Source organism: Struthio camelus, chromosome 2 (genome assembly GCF_040807025.1).
Source record: "Struthio camelus isolate bStrCam1 chromosome 2, bStrCam1.hap1, whole genome shotgun sequence".
Classification (NCBI taxonomy): domain Eukaryota; kingdom Metazoa; phylum Chordata; class Aves; order Struthioniformes; family Struthionidae; genus Struthio; species Struthio camelus.
In genome coordinates, this window is record NC_090943.1 from 113,916,590 (window position 1) to 113,940,282 (window position 23,693).

Consider the following 23,693-nt stretch of genomic DNA (forward strand, 5'->3'; position numbering starts at 1 on the left):
TAAACGTGTATTTGTCCATACTGACAAGGTAGAACATCACAGACATCTCTGAACTTGGCCTGTGCATCGTCTGAAAGCAGGGGAATGTCCTATATACACTCTCCTTAGCACACACTGAAACCTGTTACTGAGGGTCATATAATTTTGTATGTATGTGACTTGGACAACGAATGCTGAAAATTACATAAAACTAAGAAAAATATGCTATTCCTGATGTAAAGTCAAGTATTTATATGTGAGAAAACTCTAGATTTACAGTTGCTCAGGCAACCTGAGTTCTGCCCTCTTTTGTACTGAACGAGACAGGAATCCTATCAAAATAATAGCTTGTGACTAAGTAATTAAAGCTCTATTACAGTGCACAAGGGAACAGAGTTCAGGTTGTATCTGGTATTTCTTTCCTATTTTTCAAACTAGCAATACTTTGCAGCTTCAGTTACATTATTTTAATAACAACAACAATAAAATTTACAGTTTCCTAGACCTTCAAAAGGAGAACATAAAATCAATTTATTCTGCATACCTTAACGCAACTAGCTCACCGTGCACTGTCATCAGTGCTTTGAACCGCGAATATTCAGCACTGTTACTACGGCATTGGATGCAAAACCCACAGGAGGAGAAAGCTGCCGGCTTACTGATGGGGGGCGGGGGGGCCACGGCAAGTGGTCCCCTGTCCATGGGGACTGCCAGCTCAGCCAGTCTAGCTTAGCTCTTCTTGTCACCAAGGAGCTGGGAAAGCAGGAAGGGAAGGAGGAAAAAGACAGGAGAGCCTCAGGCAAGAATCCAAGGAGAGGAGCTCTGCTCGCCTCTTCCCCTGACCCGAATATCTGCCTCCCAGGTGAAGTACTGCGGTAGCTAGCTGGCAGACCTTTGCTGCATTGGCAGTCGCAGACCGCCTGTTCTGTTATTTCAGTTATTTTATACTTTACTGTCATTTATTGTTACTTGTTGCCAATTATTCCGTTGCTGGAGTTAGTTATTATTTTGGGATGCTGCCAGGGAAATCAAAGAACGGGAGGGAGAAAAGGAAAGTAGTGATTTTTAGCAGTTTAATTCATCAAGAAAAATGGATGTAATATAATGGGGATGAAAACGCAAAAGCAAGCCAGAAAATCTCCTTTAGCCCAATAGTTTTCTACTTGCTTGAAACCAAAGGCCTCTTGCCTTTGGAAGCATAGGACTTCTCAAACGAAATGTTAGGAGAAATTTCTGGACAGATAAATAATGGAGCCACTGCCAAATCTACCTACTACTACTACTGCTCAGGGTAGAGAAAGGCTTCACAAGATCGAACAGGCAAACACTAACATAAAAAATGGAACCAAAAATAAGTTTTTGCTTCATTGACTTCTCTCTTCACCAGAGTGGAGAAATTTGATGCTAAGATCACATCATGAGTTCTAAGATGGAGTAAACCTCAGCGCAACTACTTTTGTTTGAAAACGTCTTGAGGGCTTTAATAATTTATTCTGTTTTGGGAGAACTATATGAGTTTCACCTTATAACACAACACAATATTGCCTTCTGTTCTGGGATGCGCTGTCAGAGTAATTGGATAGGCTCATGGTCAGAGGCGTGAACCTGAGGCAGACCTGGGAGTCTGGAGGTATGGGTCCCGCTCCACGGACTCCCTGTGTAATCTCTGGCAAGTCACTTTATTTCTCTGAATTTCAGTCTCTGTTCATAAAATGAGATGTGACAATTGTATTTTTTTTTGTATTTTTAAAAAGCATTCATCCATTAAATACCTTGAATATTTAGACTGAATTATCCAGTGCTGGTTTTCTCTTTTACTACTTTGTGTATTTGTAGTCTATCACAATGTGGCCCACAGTCTCGTAGAGTCAATGGTGGGATGCCAGCACTGAAAAACAATAACCTCGGACTCAGTCTGGCAGGGAGAGAACCTGCCCAAAGAGATCGGGGACGCCAGTCAATGCTACTCTTTGTGTTGGAGCCCTTTCTTACTCCCTGGCTGTCCCATTTCAGCTTTAACTTTCTCAAATGCATTGTCCTCAAAGCACTGAACAGAAGTATCAAGACACCTGGAAAAAAACCCACGTGACTAACCATCAAGATTTTGTAGATCAGTGGCCAAAAGTCTTTGCAAACATTGTGAACGTGTGTGCTCCAGCAATGTCCCAGCGTGAAAAGGAAAGCAGAGTATACTGTCCTGTAAATAAGGCTTAAACAGAAACTATCCTGCCCACAGAAGACAGGAAAAGGTGTCTACATGTCCATAGACACGTCCATGAGGCATGGTGCTGCCACGGATGCTCCCTCCTGAATCCCTGCATGCCGGCTTGTGGTGCTGCTGCGGGGGACGGACGCAGGAGAGCCTCTCCTGGTCTCCATCACGCCACAGCTCAGATGAAACATTATTCCTATGAAGTGAAGGCTGGTGTTGGAAACTATATGCTTTTATGTTTTGTGTTTGCTTCCTTTGCGAGATACGGAATGGAAAGCGAGAAGGAATAACAGATGCATTGCAGGAATCACCGACCTAGATAAACTGACATTCAAAGACAAGCTTGCATCACTGAAAAGCCTCTTCTTCTTTAATATCCATTACTTCAACTGCTAGACTGTATTTTGCAATTATGTGGTATGCCATATTTCAGCTGCTGCTGGGACTAAAACAAATTACATAAAGAATCCATATAAATGGCTGTTGTGGTTCAGACCCTCTCCCATTTGTTGCACTAACCTGATCTGTAGGTGTGTAGTCATCCATGCTGACACTGTCGATTCGTTCTAAAAAGCTATAAGAAAAATAAACACGCACTTAGATACATAAGATCCCATCTAGTATAATCATTTTCACTATTGTTTCTGGTTCAGGTTCCAGCTGCAAAGTAAAATAGAAGTCAAATGGTAAAGGCATCAGCCCAACAATTTACCTACATTGATTGTAGGTGCCTACACTGATTAACCTACCCTGATTGAGTTTGTATTTTCCAAGCCAAACCAATTTTACCCAGATTTTGTTTCAATATAGTGCTTGCACACTTACAGTACCCACAAGCCGTTCAAATGCAATGAAATATTAGCATTTTGTGAGGTCCACTAAAAAAATCCTGAGGCTATCCATGCGTCTTATAACAGTTTGAGGTTCTTTAGATAAAAGTAGTATTTTTGAGTTTAAAGAAGAAAATGGGAAAAAGAGTTTCCTTTATTTAGCACAATGCATAACATTAGTGTCAGTTATGGTCTTAATAATGTAGCTTACTGATATAAACAAATATAATATAAGACCTATTAATATGTACAAATATGTCCTGAAAAGCTGCCCTCTTAACACTGCAACTAAAAGCATAAGAACTGGAAAACAAAACTGTCATGAAATGGTGGTTAAGCAGTCTGACTCTTCACACTGTCAAGAGTGAGTGAAATGCATAAGGTAAACAAAGACTTAAAACTGCAAAAAAGAGCCAAGGAAGCAGAAGAAAAGGGAGGTCACATTCACTGATTATTTTAGAAACCGTTTCAAGCTTAACTAGAACATGTTAGAACAGCAGCAATAAGGATATAAAAATGTAATTTTACATGTATAGTTAAATTAGGCAGGTTCTCCACCCTCACTTTCACCCATTTCCTAGATTTTGTTTGAGCCCAGATGGCTCATTTTCTTGGCCTGCCTGTACGGCTTAGAAGCTTTCTTGCCTTTTGCACTGTTGTTTGGTATTTGGCAATGAATACCCCACTGGCTGATTCATCCTGCTACAGTAATACCAAGATCTCTTTATCAGCGGGCAAGTTTTCCCATTTTTACTAGTATTTAAGGGTGTACATGTGGAATCTATTCAACTGCAGTGGGAAAGAAGACAAAATGGTGAACTCTTGACTTCCAATGTGACTCACTGTTAACACAGGGGTCACACACACTGACCAGTTGAAAAAATACCCCCCTAAAAGCCTGTCTGGAATTCTCATAGTACTTTCCCACGGATGCGAACTGAAATGCAAGGAAAATACGCTGTATATATATTTATTTCCACTTTTTTCCTTTTTGAAGCTCTATTGTTGTAACGAGGGAAAAATCCAGTATCTGCAGTTAAAATATACATTTTTTCTTTTACCAAGGTGTGATGTCTAAATACCACACTTAAAATATCACTGGTTGCTGCGACACATGGGGCATCTCGCTACAAAATTATCCAGAATGATCCCCCCCAAAATTAATCTTTACCAACACCTTCTCCTCCCCAAAAAGCAACCATAAACTTACAGAAAAATATAAAAGCGCATCTTTACGTTTAACCACAGTAATCATTAGAAAGTAGCTGTATTCAAACAGAACCTTCTGCTCAGTTGATTTTCATCACATTGAGCAAAGTCTTACTTCTGTGATCTCTGCATTTAACACAGATACAGCAGTGGAGAGATGTATTTTTAACCGGCATATCTACCATTAGCAGAGCTTTCATCTTACACTTGTAGATGAAAAAAGACGAAAAAACAAACCCCAAAATGCCTCCAAGCAGAATCTCTTCCTATACAAGGAGCAATTTTCCTCAACCCGGCTGTTCAAGCAGAACTCTCGTATTTCTGTGTCCGTTCCCCAGTTTTCCTAGTGGTTTGCTTTTATGGGCTCAACGACAGTCACTTTTCCTCACGATAAAAGGTTAGCAGGGCGGCAGATCCAGGTCGGCGGCAGGGCCTGCGCTACCACCGCGGAGCAATAAGGGGGCGGCAGGAGCAGATTAAACAGGGCTGGGGAAACCGGGCAGGAGCTTCCCTCCGCGAGAGCTAGCAAGCAGGGCTGGGCCACGCAATAGCGGGTAACAAGCAGTTAACAATAATAAATGCAAAATAAATGATCAGTGCAAACCAGCGCAGGGGAGAAAACGCTTCTAAACAGCACGCTGACGCAAAAGAGGGTCCTGGCTACCACTACGGACACGAGTACCTGTGCACAAACATGACGCCATTGCAAACCGCACAAGACAAAGTGAACCAGCGTTTTTTCTTGCAGAAGCACTGCTACTGGCGATGGCATAAACCAGAGATGGTGCTTCTTCATTCGCCAATACCAAGGTCACATTGGCAGAACTGATCGGAAATGATTTTAATGTCACAAAGTTTAGCGCTAATACAGATCTTTCATGCCTATTCAAGCACTTCAGTGAGATTACTGATTGTTGGCATTTGCAAACTAACAGGTATATTATGGCAAGGAACAGAAAAGTGACTGATTCAGAGTTGCACAACAAATAATCCATGGCAGGGTTGGGAATAAAGCAAGTCTCCTAATCAGCTCTCTGACGTCCTGTGTACTGGCCCAACTTGTCCTCCACTTAGAAACTGTCACCCTTGGATAAGTAAAAGAATACATTTCAAATGTAATGAACTGGAACACCATAGTTAAAAGACAGAGCTCTGTTAAATAACACATACCTTATAATATCTGTTGAAATAGCTGTAATATTTTATGCTTTTAAGGTTGCAGGCCATGCAGTGATTTATAAGGTTTTAACTGTCATCCCACTGTATCAAGTAGCAATGACATAGTTAGCATGAAAAAATCAACATATAACTACTGTTAGAGTTTGGCTAAATTTTGTAGCTTTACAGAAAAGTAACCTTTTCAGTGTGTGATGGTCAGGTTTCCCAAGATTTCTTTTGTAACTACATTAAACCTGCACTGATTTTTCTAGATACTGAAACATAAAAAGCTAAACTCTAACTTTTTAGAAAGAAAATCAGTTCTTGATTATCCTTCATATAAGCTCCTTACAGCAACAAACCCCAGCTCTGACGGGCAAATGTACATAGCAGGTACAAGTAATGGATTCCAGATGAGATAAAGAGTTAGTATTGCCTCATTACTAAACGCACTAACGTCATTCTTATTACAGTACTAAGATGCGGAAAGTGGAATTGCTTTTCTAAATTCCTTTCTAAAGAACATTCATTTCCACTAATCCTAAATGCCTCTATTAAATATGTTCTAGTGTAACATATGTTTGTATACATACATACACACACATACACACACACATCCTACGTGTATATACATATATATATAACCAGCAAATTTTAAGTTTACAGGACAAAACCCCTAAATTTAAAGTCCTTAAAATATGAAGACTCCTCCCTACTGTGGCAATTCTTACAGTCCATTCCAAGAATCAGTATCAGGAAAAAACAATACTGGAAGAATGAATAAAAATGGACATCACAGCATCAGTTACTCTTTAGCCCATGCTCTTTCAGCTCAGTGATAAATTTATTTTCACAGAATTATGCCTTTTTACAATATTTACAAATCTTCCATTTATGCATACTCTATAAAAATCTTTACTCAGGATCGTGTTAATTCTGCAGCAACTGTTTTGCATGCATGTGCAATGAACTTAAAACTCACACATTCAACTCAACTGTGAATAGAATTGTAACATACTATATAATATTTATACTTCTACTTTCACAACTGCAGTTTTATTTATGAAAGATTCAGTCTGATAATTAGCATGACATTCGGATTCTTTTATATGCTTTTAATTTTACAGTAGGGTGTTGCACATTTCCTGACGTTGAACAACACATACATGTTTGTAAATGTAATAGTTTGGTTTGCTAACAAATTAAAGCAAAGAAAAATGGACCGATAAAGTAAAAAATACAATCACGAGCTACTGACATTATTATATCTATTATTAAGCTGATCTGTAGTTTTATAAATATCTTTAGTGAGTTTCCTAGGAAACTCAGCTGACACTTAGTTTGACAAGCAATCTCTAAATTTTATATTATGCAAGCTGCGAACACAAAAGTACAGGTTTTAGATGTGCCTGCCAGTGTATGCGGGAACTATCAATAAGCATTATTCTCTCTAAAAACCATGGCAATTTGAGCAGCATTAGCAGCTATACAAGAATTTCTGAAAAAAAAAAGGATTCATAAATGCACAAATAAAAAGGAGGTAATCGTACATGAAAATCCCATTCTCACTGGGTAAATCACTACGCAGTTCTGGACACATATTCTGACCCCACAAACAAAATCACAATTAAAAGAAAACCAAGTCATAAGAATAATGCTACAGACACAAAACACATGCTATCTTTATCAATGTAATTTGACATTCAAAGAATTAGAGAGATGAAGTACTAAACTGCAGATCAATAAAATGAACTACACATTTTAATAAGTCATTCTCTACTTCAACCATTTCTTGTTTGCCTGCACCTCTTGCTGGGTCTCACCCTAGCATTTCAAAGGCCCTTGTATCAAGAAGTTTCTGTGGAAAAAAAGAAATTATAACCACATGAGGATGTCGGTCTCTTAACAAGAAAAAGGTACCATGCCAAAGCTTTAACACTACAGCTTCAAGTTCTCAGAGTAAAGAATCTCCAAGCTATCCTCAAGTAAGTTGTTGGGGGCAGCAAACCTTTACATTTTTGATGGGCCACTAACGGCTTTGTAAACGCCTTGCCAGGCTCAAAAAACCAGCAGGACCACCATAATCTACTAAGTAAAACCATCCGGGACTGGGACTTCAAATTCCACCATCTTCAGATTGTGATAAATCATGCTGGAGGTAGATGTATCATGTGTATCATAGTGTGAGAACACTTACGTCAGTTATCTATGGAGTTGAAACTGGAAAAACGCCCTTTTAAAATTTTGCATTTAGCTATTGGAGACAATCTTGGGGTTTGAGGTTTTTTTTTTTTTTTTTAAATATAAAGGCTTTTTTTCATCAGGTGAGGGTTTACCATCTGGTTAATGCTTCCTGCCGTATTTACAACAGAAGACAATGGATTTCCAGGTCGGAGCCTTCCTGAAGTTCTTCTGCTGGGCGTCAAAGAACCTCACCACGTTCTGATACGTCTCCTAGTAATTGGGAAGGACTTAAGGCAAATAACTGCCAGGAATAGTCTAACCACTTAATGACTAATTTTCATAAGTCATTTACTGAAAATATTAATAGAAACCCCTAAGAAGAAATTGGTAACATTTCATGGCTGGGGATTTTCCTGTCAAATTTAAATAGTCACTCTATTTTAAATACAGCTTCCATGCGGTAGCGGAATATTTTCACTCTGTCCCTCCATACTGCTTTGCAGTAGTTTCCCATGAGGAATAAATACAGCAGTGACTATACTATCAGGCAGGGAGAACAGAGGCTGAAACCTGTTTTGAATCCATTCTGGATCACGGATGTTGTTCTCTAGTTTTGACAGATAGATTGACCAATTGCTGCTTAAATTGTTACAGAAGAAAATACTCAGTGCAAACATCGATGATATTACCGAAATCAGCATTTATTTATAAAGTGTAAGAAATCTAAGTATTGATATTGACTGACATGTATTTTTGGCACCTTCTAAGAGCTCTGGTTTCCCAGTGCTTCCCTTTTGTTCTCTAGCAGTTAAAAAGGATCTATTTCAGCACCTACCTTAACTTTCTATAACTGTCTCTTCAGCCTCTCATGTGGGTGTAACACTTTTGGAAAAGGAGATTGAAAAATGGTCTTCAATAAAAGAGGCGAAATGTTTTGCAAAGCCTTAAAAAAAATGCACGAGGGATCTGAGGAGCAGGGAATGAGACAGGCTGCAGAGGGCAGCATTTGCTAAACCACACTCCCTTCATTTTGCACCTAGGCAGACCCCTAGGGCTGCAGTTTTACATCTGAAACCTCTTTACAGGAACAATATTCATAGGCCCAAGTTCAGTTCACCTGATGGTGAAATTTCACTAAGATATATGTAAAACCTGAATCTAATAAAGATCTCTAGAATTCACACCAACAACCCTTTAACTTGTCAAAAACGTATTTTCACAGCGGTCTGCTAGCCTCCCAGGGAAATTAACGCATTCTCATAGCGGGTTAACAAAGAGTTGCTTGTAGATGATAGAAAAAAACGTGCGATTTGCCTAGCGAGGCAGATCCCCACCGACCCACAACTCGCGGGTGGCCAAGCAAGGAAACTGTCACCGCCACACAGGAAATTAAAAGGTTAAAAGCGCGGCTCAGAGCGAGGAGAGCAAAGTCCAATCCCGCCCGAAAACGACGCCCGAGGATCTGCGGTTGGTTTCCAGCCTTTCGCCAGCCCCGCGCTTCGCCGAGGGAGGACACGGCTGGAAGGGGTGGCCCGGCCCAGCAGCCCCGCGCTGCGCCCGGGACGGGGATGGCGGGCAGGCCGGCGCGTGGTGCACCCACCGCCACCTGGGAGCCCAGGGCGACCCCTCCCCAAGCCGTGGGGTTTTGCCCAGAGCGACTTGGCGCAGCGTGGGGAAGCCGCCGGCCAAGACGGGGCGGTCAACACGCCGAAGGGGACTTGCTGCAGAGGGAGAACGGGCGCCTTAAAATTACGTCAAGGGCCTCCTTCTCCAGTTGCTGATGGTGATTGCTCCTAGACCAGGGAAGCAAAGGCACCTCGCTGGACCGCTCTACAAGGTGGCAACCAGTGGTCAGAGTAGCTAGACACAGGAGCATATAATCCACGCCATTTTATTATCAAGGCAATGGCCACCACCGACAAAAACAGAGCAAAGTGGTCACAAATTGCTTTATTAGTATTAGCGAACGACGCTTCCCAGCAGTCCTGCGAAGGAGGAAAATTCTAGCTTAAACCCAACTTACAGAAGGTGCCTGAGACATTAAGCAGAGTGACAGATCATGGTTATCACAAGTGAGGGCCTGTCACGATTCACCGGGGTTAACCCTTCCCATACCAAGTCAGGCAGCTGACAGTAATTAGAAGAAGTAAGTTTGAGGAAAAGAAAAAAAATGTTGACTAAAATCCGTAAAGGAATGTTTCTGGTGGTTGGGCTTGGTTAAGAGCGTTTCCTAGCAGACACCCATTTCAATCTCACTTTCTTAGCTGCTGAACTGTCTTTTCTCAATATGTACTGCAAAGGATCTCTACAGCAAGGCTTCACAGGCTTTGGCCCAAGTCCAGCTATTAACCTAAACAAATACACGAAAAGTTCAATTACATTAAATGTTTCAGATATACGTTTAGTACTGTTCTTCTGATTAGTAAAAGTGATCTGATTTTATTTTTTTAATTGAAAAAACATAAACTAAAAATGAATAAACAGCATGATTTCCATAAGTACTTGCCCCCACTGGTTCCCTAAATTTGTGAAGGAGCAGTGTGAATTTTGGGAAATGCATTTTTTACTTCTATATTTAGCAAACTAACCACTTTTTGGCTTAGCAGATGTTTTTGCTTCCCGAGCAAGAGGCCTATGGGGATCATCATTAACCCTCTTCTTAACATAAACACTGACTAAGATTTAAATCTGGAAGACTGTCATTCACGCAGAAAGGTTAACAGGCTCCAGCAGAAACGAGACTCATGATGTGCAACTTCTGTTATCTGTGATCTCAGAGAACACGGAAGGAGAAGGGCAAAGACAGAAGGAAGACTGAAGGTTATTTATTTATTTTTTAAAAAAAGGATAATATTTTTCTACTGCATGTGATCAGACATTTTATTCCCATGGGTGAAAGTGGCTGAGCTGTTGCAAAACACCAAAAATGAAGCACTGCTAAAACGTAAGGCACGTTACCTTAGCCTGGCACGCGCAGACCCTTATTCTGACTTCATTTACACTAACCTGACTCCATTGAATTCAGTGAAGTTTCTTCTGATTCGCATGAGAGGACAGTCTCAGAGATGATAATCATTAAATGCACAGAGATACACCCATGGAGCGTTTACACATACAGATTTGAGTTCTGTAGTTTAGAGGCTACACGCAGCACATTCTGCAACTATAACTGCAATTTTGAACAGACGGCCGAAAGATAATAGCCTAAAACCAGAAAGATCATATTGGATTATCTGGAGAGATTTGGATCCTAACTTCTTTGTAAGCTGATATATGACAGACTAGGATCACTTTATCCATTGTCTGAATGAAATAACTGTTTACTATCTTTCAGCAACCAGACAGACCAGCTCAGGAAGGGAAGTAAAGTATGCCTGCAATGTCAAAGGAGTTAAATGTGGAGAGTACTGTTAGAATTTGGAAACGGTGTCTTCAGTCAGAACGATTTATCAGAACCTTGTTTTTATGTCCCACTAACCAAAGCGCATAGGAGATCTCACCTCTGCTTCGTTAATTAAAATCTTCAAAAAGAAGACTTTGACTTTTATGTTCAAGAAATCCAAACTATGGGCAAAAGCCTTGCTAATATTTGGAACTGTCACATGCATCGGATTTTCAAGCACCAGCTACATATCACAAGCTTGCGAGGGGATGTCACAAATTAACAAAATTTATTTTCACAGGGAGTCGTAAATTCAGCTTTCCCCTTTATTTGCCAGCTTCTCTTGGTATGGAAAAATTATTTCGATGCAACTTGCACATTCTGGCTGAAGGTTTTGTTTTTAAAAATTGTGGCACTGTGGATATTCTGCAAGAACACATGGAATCCACTGAGCGCTACGAGCCCTGAAGAAAGTCAGTCCCAGGTTAGGAACGGCACTGCTTGTGGAAATTAATGATCGCTTTCTCCAGTGGGAGCATTTTGGAATAATAAGTCTGCTAAAGGAGACTGCCAGAAAGGAGAAACCAGTTTGACTGGAGTTTTCTATAGGAAGTTGATAAAAAATAAAGTAGAAAATCCCCAAACAGGAGAAGCAAAGGTAACACAACCCAGGCTTAAAAGGAAGTCACACGAGATTTGTGTTTACCTGTGGCACCAGTCCAAACTCAGTGCAAGTGGACTTGCTGCCGAGAGATTTCACGTCTAAAAGTCAAACCAGATGATTCAAAAAGAGGGTGCTAGTAGCCCCTAGAAAACCTCGATGAAGACAAACAAACTCTTCATGGTGGCGAACTTTTCTAGCCAGGAAAAGCACACACATTTATTACTGTATTCAGATCTATGCCTTTTTTTTGGTGAAATGTAAGTGAAAGGAACTGTGTGTTAAAATCCTGTGCAAAATGTGAGCATATCTATTTGCTTTCACCTACCATGTGCTTGTCAAATGTTGACATGTCCCAGAGAATTGACATGGCTGGAGTCCTGCTAAATGCTGCAGGTTAAAGAGAACGACTGGCACCAGCCGGTTCCAAGGATTAACATGTGGACCGCAAGACCTCATCTCATGAGGATGTGTTACAGTGTGGGTCTACAGACTCCAAGACATAGATGGCATCTGGAGTTCATATAGATGTCTAAAATTTAAGGAACACAAGGGCTCCCAACACATGTCCTACCAGACAATAAGCTTTCTATGGTTACATGTAAGATGCAAAGTACACCATCAGAACAAGCTAAGAAAACTAAAAAAATTGGCTCTACAGAAAAGACAGGAAGGTGACTAGCTTTCCAGACAGTGGGAACACAGACAGTGTTAATGCACACCTTGAGTAGCATTCAGTAAAATTTATTTTTCCTTATTTCGGTTTATTAAGTGTAGTAGCAGGTCATTTCTCCTGTGCACTTCCTATTCCTTGGCCTGACTCTAATGTTGCAGTCACATACCTTTATCTTCTGCAAAGGACATTCTCGATGCAAACTCGATGAACAACCCTTCAATGTGCAGGGCAGCTATGTGGGTTGCTCAGAGCTACTGAAGGAGAATATTACCTTGTTGATGTTCAAGGCAAGAAAACTTACAACAAAGCAAAAATTAATGGCTCACAGTTTAAGGGACAGAAAGATGACTAGAACCGACAGACTTCCTTCCTGTGCTTCCAGAGCATTTCATAAGAACACACATAAAGGAAACACTTTACCATCATTCAGATATAGGGCTTTTGCTTTCCTTTTAGTAGAGTGAAGAAACTCGGCAACCTTTCACCATGGCCTTTGACGGGAAGGACACAAAGCCTGCTTTTCCCAAACTTGTCCGTGCCATGCAACAGAATTTGGACTTCTCTACTCCTCATCTAGAGCAAATAGGTTATCTCCTTCTTATTCTCAGACACAACACACTTCAGAGCTGTACATGAGAAATAATATCAGATAAATATCTGTATATGATCAGCTGCCTTGTAATAGAAATTATCAGGTAAAAGCAAGAACAACGTCAAACAACACCAAGCAGAGGTGTAGCAGTGCAGATACAAATGCTAGAAATAACCATTATACCCATTAAAAAGTTCCTGAATCTTCACAAACAATGCTGCTGAACTATTTTCATTAAATCATCATTACACTGTCCATTTTAGAACATGATGCATTTAACCACTGCATGTATTTAAGCAGTTGGTCATAACACCTAATGGCTTGGTTGAGGATTGTCTTAGGTAGCTGGTGGAAGGCATGAAGCTGAAACCAGGAGATGAACAGTTACTGCAACACGGAAATAAGAAGGCTACAGCGACCATGTCCAGCTTCTTACCAGCTGGCCTAATCCCTTTTAATAGTTAAAGCCGTTTAACCAGGACGAGGGTTGTAAAACCCAGTGCTGAAAACTAGCCTTAAAACCCTGCTGCCCGAACATTTAACAGTAAGTCGTGTTAACGCTGGCATTTGCTATTAATATGACATTTTGTGAAAAGCTTTCCTACCTCTGCACTCTCTGTGCCTTTCTTTCCATTCCTGTCTACTTTTCTGGAATTTTTCAGCATATAGTGAATTAGTACTATTAAAGCAGCAATACAATTAGTTGGGTTTGAGGAATGAGGAAAATAATTATACAATGGACTGATTATTCCTCCTTCAAGTTACCTTAAAGATTACATCATGCTTTTGTTTCAAAGAAGTGCTCTATCCTGTACCCAACATGTAGCTGTTATTTTGGGGCCTGCTTTACGTAAAGCTACAGAAAAGGGATCTTGGTTTGAGGATAACAGGGATTCAGCCTTGGAGGTAATCCTCCCAGAATCACTGCTCACTCTGGGGGCTCTACGCGGGCACGCTTGCTGCCAATGCCAACACAACGCATCAAATCTGAGGTAGGAAAGCTATGACAAAGAGGGGGCTCAACAACATCAGGCGTGTTGCTCTGGTGCAACAACGCAGTAGTGCGTACACAAGCCTCTAGGACCCATGTAGAGACGCTTGAAAGTCTAGCAGCCTCAGTTTTTTGCAGGATCGTGGTCTGTGCTACTAACCCTTAGCACAGCGAGAAGAACTTCCGCCTTCACAGCTAAAGAGTAATCCTGCAATATTTCACAGCTGTTGCCTTGTGCTATGCACACATCTGCAGGAAAGGGCGAAATTTTCGTAAGGCTTACTTCAAAATGCAACTGAAGCTAATTTTAAGTCCTGGGCAACTTAAGAAGCTCCTAACAACAGGCAGCGAAGGAAGCTGACCTTCCTAATCTGTCTTCTCCATCCATACCATTAGTGGAAAAAACTTCCACGATTTATGCAACAACAGCTGGAAAATGAGGAAGAAGAATACACAAATAAGGTATAAATGTCAAAAATCCAAAGCCACTTGTCAGCTCAGATTTCGAAATGCTGATTTGTCTTTTCCTTTTTTTTTAAAGAGAGCATTAAAAATACCATTCCTAATGTGCGTGTAATCTGTGGAAATAAAAACCAGGAATGCTTTGCAAATCATATGCTCTATAAACATGGAACCTTCACTCCCAGTTTTACATTACGATAAATAGCTGGCAATGTATTGGCAGACCATCATGCAATCAAACTGTGAGCACAGGTGCAAGTCCTGTATTTTAGGGAGAAGGGGCAGTATTTTCATCCATATGCTTCTCCACTTCAAACCTGAATGCTCCTAAACAACAAATTCCTTATCAGTTTGTTCCTTCCTATGAAATTATGTGCGTATCACATTATGGCTCAGGTTCAAGGAAATGCTCTGAGAAGGAATGTGCCTGATACCTGTCCTGAACTACTTTCGTGACACAGTCCGAGGATCTGGCCCTTTTTTCCCCAAAGTCCGTGTTAAACCAAATTCTAAAACAAAAATTCTTTATAATATCACTGGGACAGTGTGTGCCCTTGTGAGGGAGTGCCAGCAGGATCCGAAGTCAGCGTGAACGACGACCTTTCGCTTTAGTTTCTGGGAACTTGATTCCGCAATAAAAGATGAACCTGTCACGCCGCGCTGGACACCAGAGAAGCTTCACTAAGTGACACCAGTCCTATCCTGCAAACCTAGAGACTAAACTTCAGCCTTGTGCAAAGGAATAACACATAAAATAACCATCTCAGTTCATTACCTTAAAACTATTTTAATTTTTAAATTTTAAACTAATGGCATAGTATTTTAAAAAAGCACTCTTCTCTCCCATACGCTTCCCCCCATGCCCCAAAACTAAAAAGACTTTCTCCAAAGAAGCTTGCAGTCCTTATAAATAAGGTGCACTGCGGTTCAGTGAAAATAGAGCAAAACATTAATTGGAGCCTATTCATTGTTCAAATCATCACAAAAACAAAACCAAAATAAAAAAGGTTTTGTTGTTGTTTGGTTTTCTACTCCCAAATAAATGGGAGTCCTGATCCCAAAACATCAGAGCACAGGTAGGGCAGCCAAATCTGCTGGCATTTATTTTAATCAAATAAACACACAGATAATTGTTAATCTTATAATCCCTTCAAATTGTTAGTAACCTTCTTAATTAGATTACAGATAATCCAGTCCTAACACCAGCATTGTAAATAATGATCTCCTGCTCTTAACAAGTGTCTACCTTGCAACCCGGCATCGTGCATTAGACTGCAAAGCACCTAAAGTTCGCACTTCCTTCAGAAAAATAATTTCTCTGCTCTGTGAAAGGGCACATTGACAAAAATTTTAAGTCAATCAAACTTCAAGTCAAACAACATAACCACGATTCTGAAAACAGACACCGTTCTTTAATTAGGCAGGTGTTGACAAATACCTTCTGCATTTTACAAAATGTTCTTTTCAGACGGTCTCGGCATTATTCATATTCAAAAAATACAAAGTAATAATTACATTTAAAGGAAGTACCTTTAACTGTAACTTTAAAATTTTGGTATTTTATTATATAGCACTAACACCTTGAAGCACGATCCCTGGAAAACAAGACAACAAGGCTAAAATAAATCAAGCAGCATAATTAACAGTTCTGTATTTTTAAAAGATACACACGAACTTAATTTAGTGTTTCCATGTTAGATCTGGGCCTGCTCTGACCTAAATTCAGTTCAAGCATATAATGCACTTCTGAGTAGATTCATTATCATAGCATTATATGGACAAAAGCCAGATCACAGAAGTGAGGAAACAGGGAAGTTTCCCATTGGTTTGTCTCTCTCGGATTAAAATTCTCCTCCTCTCAGAGCTGAAAAACACGAGGACGGGTTCCATCATGAAACTCTGCAAGGGTCCTGGGCTACCTGTACCCCCCAGGACAAGGTGTGCCTGATGCCACTCGGAAGGAAACGATGACCAGAATTAATCTGAGGCATCCTAAAAGTATGATCTAAAGCTGCGGACCTTCTCTTCAAAACTGACATCATCTTCAAGGTGACTCACTTTGTCATAGAAGCTGCAGATATGAGAGACTGTTGATACACGTCCAGAATGAATACAGACAAAATAGGTAAACAGAAACAAGTGGCAAGAGAGCCTCATTGCAAAGCAGCCTTGTAAGTACCGCACTATTTTTTTCTTTTGTCGGAATGGCTACCTAGGGATGGCTACATATTTCAGGTGTACAGAGAGACTGAGATATTCATTGCAATAAAGGCTTTGATTCTACAAACGGTCACCCACAAGCACAGTTTTAAGGATACAAGTAACCCTACTGAATGCAATAGGACTTCTGAATTCAACTGGACTACTCATATGCTTAAAAGATCAGTCACGTGTGCAAAACTGGGAAAGTCTGGGACCTGAACGAAGATCTTTCCTTACAGCAAATTCAGACTCTGCTCTTTGCTTGTTGCAGTATTATCTCCAAATGTCCAGATCAGAATTGCGGGAGAACAACAGCACCCAGTACAGCGACATGTGACGTTACACTGCATGCTGCAGTTACAGAGGTTGCTTTTTACTCTGAGGAACGATCATGCCTGTGCGGTTCTCCACAAGTATAATTACCCTGCTGTTAAGAGTAACCTGAAAATAGATTTTTCTAAAATCCAGCAACTTTAGACACACATCCTCAGCCCTCTCTCACATCTTCCAAATAGCATGCTTAAGGGAGGTTACAATAAACGTAACAACACGTTACACGATACCAGTTTTGCCAGCACCTAGCCTCCGGGAATCTTCACATATGTACAGTGAGAGACTATCACGAAAAGGCTCCAGTGCAAACTGGATCACACCACCAGAAACAAGACAGGCTCTAGTTTTACCTCCTCGTGTTGCACATTACGGTTTAAACACTTCTGCTCAATGCATCACAAATGCATCTAAATAATCCTATGAGGATACCGGAACAAAGCCGTAACTCAGCTCCCTTTCTAGGAAGTTTGGTTCCGGTCTTTGTTGCTGCCCCTGCAACAGCAGCAGGGCACAAGCTTTGTGGGCAGCGGTGCAACAACTACCGCGCTCTCCAAAATGTGATTCAGTCCCGGCAAACTACTTGATGAAAGCGGGTTACACACTTCCAGGAATCTTAGCTGTAACTGTCATGTCCCTGTTTCCCAACGAAGCCGTGTCTAGAGAATACAGTTACCTGTACGCCAGCTGCCATGGGTCACATCACAGCAACGCAAGAGCTGGTGCGTGGCCACCTTGGCCCCAGGCCACATACTGCTTTGTAAAGCAAGACCTGCACATTGACATCTTCAAACGACTGGAAAAACTAGTATTATGCCCAGGTCCTAAGTTTCAGCCGGTAATGACGACTTGCTCTCTGCCAAGCCACACAAGTACCCTGAGATATCTTCTAGTACGCACACAGAATTTGTTTTCGAATGTAATTTCTCTTCTTCAGCAGTACACCTTAAAACGTTTTCCATACCGGCAAGGAATGCAACATCATACAAAACCCATGTGCTGCAATCAATTGCAGCAGAAGAATACAAAAAGGACCGGAAAAGTGAGTTAAGTCACAGGAACTCACTCCTTTACACCCCTCCCCAAACTGTATTATTTTAAAAAGTATTTTTAAGATTATTCTTTTGGTTTTGACAATTTGAACAATTATGGTCTTTATTTCTAAATGTTGATAGAAGCTTTATTCAATGAATAGAGGTGTCTGGAAGTAGAACACATGAAAACAGGATCGGTGAACCAACCAGGGTGACTTTTTGTATCTAATGCTCCAAAAGAGAACTGTACTGATAATCAGTAGAAATTTGACAATAAGCTGGCCAGAATTAAAATTCTGAATAGACAACATGTACAAAAAGCGTCAAGAGTATGCCCATGCACAATGCTTAAAATATATTTCAATATTATATGGGACTAGAAATAAAGTTTTATGAAGAAGCTAGTGCATCGTGCATGGTCATTTCTACTAATATGACTAAAGTTGTAAAATAAACAATGATCTAGAATTGTTAAGAATAAATGGAATGGAAAATATAATGAAAACCTAATGTATTCGTATTAATTAATAAAAACATAATATTGTAAAACTGTACCTGAGAGAATTAACTATAACATGAAATGAAATACAGTTGGAAACACTTTGAAGAAACAAAACATACTTCACATAAGCCTGCAAGCAACCATTTTTAGGCAGTGCATAAATAATTATTCTACTCTTGCTCTATGGTTGTCAATAAAATAATTTATCAGGCTTAGTATCCACCCATCTTTAATAGCGAGATATGTCTTACTCTAACTTTCCCTAGAATATACACTGAAATAGTCAGCACTGCTCCAGCCAGCCACACGGCATGTTTAGGAGTTATATATACATACATCTGTACATATACGTACATCTGTTCATGCTTGCTGAAGAGCTCCATTCACTTTTTTACATCACCTACTGAACATCTGCAAGAACATCTTTAAACTTATCAGTACCAGGAAAATCATGGAAGGAGGAATTTAGACAGAGGTATATAAAAACCAATATCAAAATATATCATGAAAGAAGGAAAGGTTTGCTTATTCACAGCATAAAAAAAATTCCATCTGGTTAGGATGTGGTATTTTTCTTTAAAAAATTAAACAGGAAATTAATCCCTCCTCTCCAGTAAAGCACTTTCATTTATGATGCGAAAAGCTTGATATTTGTAGATTTTTAGGCCATCCCTCATTAATCAGCCTCATAGAGTTTATAGGTGGAAGGATATCTCCTGACAGATACAAAAAACAGATTTAGAACCGAAGCCGCAAATGAAATAAAGATAGATATATAGATACACATTTTAGCACCCTGGAGTACATTTCCAAAAATAAACTAGTCAAATGGATATCTTCCTTAAAAAGCTGATTGCATAAACATAATTATACTAAACACAAGTACCTGCACTATCTCTCTGCATATTATAAATAGTTCAAAGTTACATTACACAGTCTTATTCTAAAATGCTATTGTTCTAAAACTCATGTGTTCTCTCATAATCCTTCAAAAAAGGGCCTGTAGCCCTAAATGCCATCTCAAGTATTCTTTTCCTAATGCTGGCATGCAACTTATTAGAACCTAAATACATTATTTTCCCCTTGCATCTCATAGCGATTATCAGAAGAAAAACAAGATAAAGTATTCCCTCAGTTAAGAAAGGTGCTTAACCATATTATTCTCTCTAGTTTATAATGACCTATTAGCACTTTCTAACCAATTCTGATATTTCTCTATTAATTCCCAAGGCTTTTCTGCCTACTTAAGAGTTTTATTTTGCAACTGAACAACTTTTTGTCATTTTGGAAACTGAGAAAGTCACATATTTCAAGATGCAATTTCCTACAGGAAGAAGTGCTGAGGTAAAGTCTGCCTCAGAAACTTTAAGCCGAGACGACTGAGCAAGATCTTGAGTTGGGTCCCAGAATCCAAAAAAAATTCCAGTCAAGTATTGGCTGAAGCAGTGCCACCTGCAGGATGCACACTGAGGCAGGAATTTGGTTTTTCGTCTCCTCTGCTTTGCTTTTTGACATAAAATCCCATTCAGTGAATTTGTGCAAAAAGGGTGGTTGTTAGTAACAAGTAGAAAGTAACATAAAAAGCCCTTCTGGGAAGAGGGAGATGAAGTGGCAAGGCTAAGCACTAACATGTAGCACTGCTTATCAGTGTCAAGGTGCCCCTTAGACACGACTGTCTAAACATCATATTAGATACCACAAAATGTATACATTTTTCCATTATTTTTTTCTATCTATCTATCTATTTTTATCTATCTATATGTAACGCTCAACAGAAATTCTAATATAATCTGTCATTTAAGAGTTAAAAGCAGGAGACAAACCTAACCCCAAGGAGGAAGTCCTTGTCTCAGCAAGGGCAATTCTGCTATGTAGTAAAAGCATGACCAGGCTATGGGAGGGGACCCTTTGCATGACACTGCTGACATCAACAAGAGCTGTGCTTAGAAACTCAGGGAATAGATGAGCTACTGTTTGTACCCATGTCGACTGCAACACAGATAACGTCACCTTATTGGCTCCACTTCCGCATGTCACTTATGCCATTATACTCACAGTATACAATTCTTCCTATTGTGGTATATGACAATGAACACAACAGTATCTATTAAAAGTAAACCAGCTGATACTACTTAACACTACTGAAATAACAGACTATATAGTTATGAGAAAAAGCAAAGGAGAAACTAAAAAAAAAAAAATTAATGACAGTCCATAAAAGAAATGTTTTATTCTGCGTAGTGTTTATTGAGTAATAAAAGGATCTTTCTGCTTCCTGTTGGTTGTGGTAAGGTTTATTAGGTATTTAATTTCATAGGGGAAGGCTTGTTGCTCTGCACTTAGCATCCTGAACAGGTGTCTTTCAACGTTTTAGATACTTGAAGGACGTAAATACACAGCTAGAAGCTGAATCTACTCACAGCGAAACCAGAAGAGCAACCTCCTCTTCTTCCCTTGAATGAAATCAATGCAACTTACCTATAAAGTCCAGCAAGGTGTGTAGAAACTGCTAAATACATCACATTTACCAAAGGGCTACGAGGGGCTTTCCTCAATGGGCTAAGAAACACAGGATATTACTAAAATCTGATGTTTTTATTTCAAATGAGAAGTGTTAAGAATAATGCTGCAAGATGCAGGAGGCAGCTATAAATGAAGAAACAGAAAGAGATAAGTATTAAATAAAGGATGGTTTAGGTGAGGAAGAGGAAACGCTGAACTAGAACTTATGAAACTTGCACTTAAAAAAAAAAGACACCATGGGACAGGTACCTAACTACTGATAAAAAGAGAGAAAATTATAATTGAGACATTATCTTCACAGGCATACAGAGACAGACATCTACTAAAATTTAATTACAGATGGCAGTATATCTGCTATGCCAAGACTTCAGCTGCTGAGCTCAGTATTCTAGCCAGGCTTATCCTGGCTGAATTAAAGCTTTTTCTTTTTGTACAGGTGCCTAAACTGGTTAGTTGAAGGGGAGACTGTGTGTGCCTAGACAAACTGCAGTCACACCTGTAGACTGTGGGAAAAGATTCAACGAGCCTAAAAAAGAGTTGGCAAAAACAAGAAATTTGGAAAAAAAATCAGAAATAGATACACCAGAAAAAAAGTTAAGACTCAGGCATATCAGCTTCTTTATAAGAGATTATGGAAAAATTACAGACGTTATACACTTGTTACACATACTATGTCCTTGAAATGGTTTGCAACTCTATATAATAATACAAGCTTTGATCCACTTACAATTAATTTGCTAAGTAATTAGAACAGTCTTATAAGCCAAATTAGATTTAAGCAGTCATATGTTAACCCAGTGTAAATTTCAAAAAATCTTCTTCCTTTTCAATTCTATTGCCATATATTAATACTACAGCTTTTTACAGATTTTTATTTACATATATGTCACAACTGACCTGCCCAAAGATTAGATTTCATAATATTCCAGTAAAGATGCATCTCTTCCAAGCTCTCCTATAGACAGCAGATTCACTGCATCTATTATTCTTTTTAACTTACAGTTTTTTGCATCACTATGCAGATAACTAAATGCAATTATTTTCTCAGTGTGCCATTTTTGGTATATGCTCCATTCAGTAAAAAAATCCTCCATCGATTCCTTAGTTGTGTGCTGATGTATAGAAGTTATAATGTGTGAACTGGATATCGACGTACAACTTCGCTTCATTATGCCTCACAGGCACACCATTTTATTTCTTTTGCACATTACAGATAACACTAAGGTGTGTGTTTGAAAGGCCTATATGGCATTCAGCAAGTAAAAAATTCCCCCACCCTTGTTGCACGCTTTGGTTTCCTCTCACAGCTGAGAAAGGAAACGTGGCTGTTGAAATACATGCAGCTCTGAATGGCTTTGTAAGCAGAGTTAATATAACAAAGGCTACTTAAATTGGCAACAAACATGTAGGTGATTACTAACTTCTGTTTAAGTATGGTAGATTTGCTGAGAATAAACAGCAAGTTACTTCTTACGGAAAACATACTGTGTTTTGCTAGCATTAGCAAAATCACAATTAGGTCTCGCTCTCCAAACTCCGTTTTTCTGATGTCTAGCAATGCCATAAAATTTGTAGCTTAAGACAAACGCCTTTCCTGTGATTTACCATTACTTAAAATAAAAACTTTTCCAGCTTACTGAGAGTTTGAAGCTACAATAGATACTGGTAGGAGACATTCTAGCAAAACCATACAGGAGATTGTGCTGCAGTCTGCATTTGAAAGGGATTTTTTCCCATGATATCCGACACAGAAAAGATGATGAATATTGGAATAAGGAGGTAGTGCATCTGGGCAAGGGGATGGTGTGACCAGAAGGAAGTAGCTGACATTCAGGAATTTCTCCAGAGTTCTTCACGGTCATATTGACCCTTTGTATCGACGGCAGGGCAGAACAGGACATGGGGATACCTAACAATTTCAAGTTGAGACTGTGGACCCTGGATTTAGCTGGATATCTCCTTGATCTGGCTACCGACATCTGAAAACATTTATTTATTACTAACAAGAGTGGTTGTTTTTCTCTTTCCATATAGAGTGGGAATTTCTATAAATCATATAAAATATTTTTGTTAACTGTTTTTAGAAAAGATTGTTGAGCAAACTCAGAAAGGGATTCTGGCACAAAAAATTCAAAATACTTTGAACAAAATGTTAGAAAAAAAGAAAAGTTTAACATTTGGATAGATTACAAACACTCAACTCTATTAATAGAGTCCGCAGGTCTTTAGCATTGCTGAACGAGTTAAAATGTGCATTTAACAATTTTCAACAATTTACTGTTTCTAGTCTTTTTTTCTTAGCTTTTCCTATTCCCAACATTACATTCTGTGGTTCTTCTTCTGGCTGCAACTTGCCTAAAATATAGTAGCTCAACAAAAATCTATAGCCAGCAGGTCAGACCAGATTAATGATTCCTTTTGGACATTAAATTCCACTAAATCTGCAATTTCAAAGAACGCTCACACAGTCATTCCCTGCACCCATGGAGGACTCCTGCCATGTCTGACATGCCTAAGATCTCGCCGATATGGTTGTTTTTTCCAAATCCAGGTGCTGATTTGCCTGATCTTTTGGTGAGAGAACTAAGGCCTCGATAATGTAACTGCAGAGTGGATGTTTACCTCAGTGAACGGTCAAGATGCATGCACGGCTGTGGCCTAGGACCGCCAGCTACCACACAGGCATTAACAGGCAGCGGAGACTGCAGCGTTTTCAACCAACTCCCCCCCCAGCCCAGGGCACAAAACGCGCCAGGAGCCGCTGGG

At 39.7% G+C, this 23,693-nt stretch overlaps 1 protein-coding gene across 1 annotated transcript in view; it reads right to left on the minus strand.

The window, feature by feature from the left end:
* The window catches only part of GNAL (G protein subunit alpha L), a 197,257-nt gene that overhangs the window by 11,482 nt on the left and 162,082 nt on the right, over nucleotides 1-23,693 (minus strand). The window contains exon 6 of the mRNA XM_068932146.1: nucleotides 2,711-2,765. Within this exon, the coding sequence (XP_068788247.1) occupies nucleotides 2,711-2,765 (55 nt within the window). The remainder of the gene's footprint in view (nucleotides 1-2,710; nucleotides 2,766-23,693) is intronic.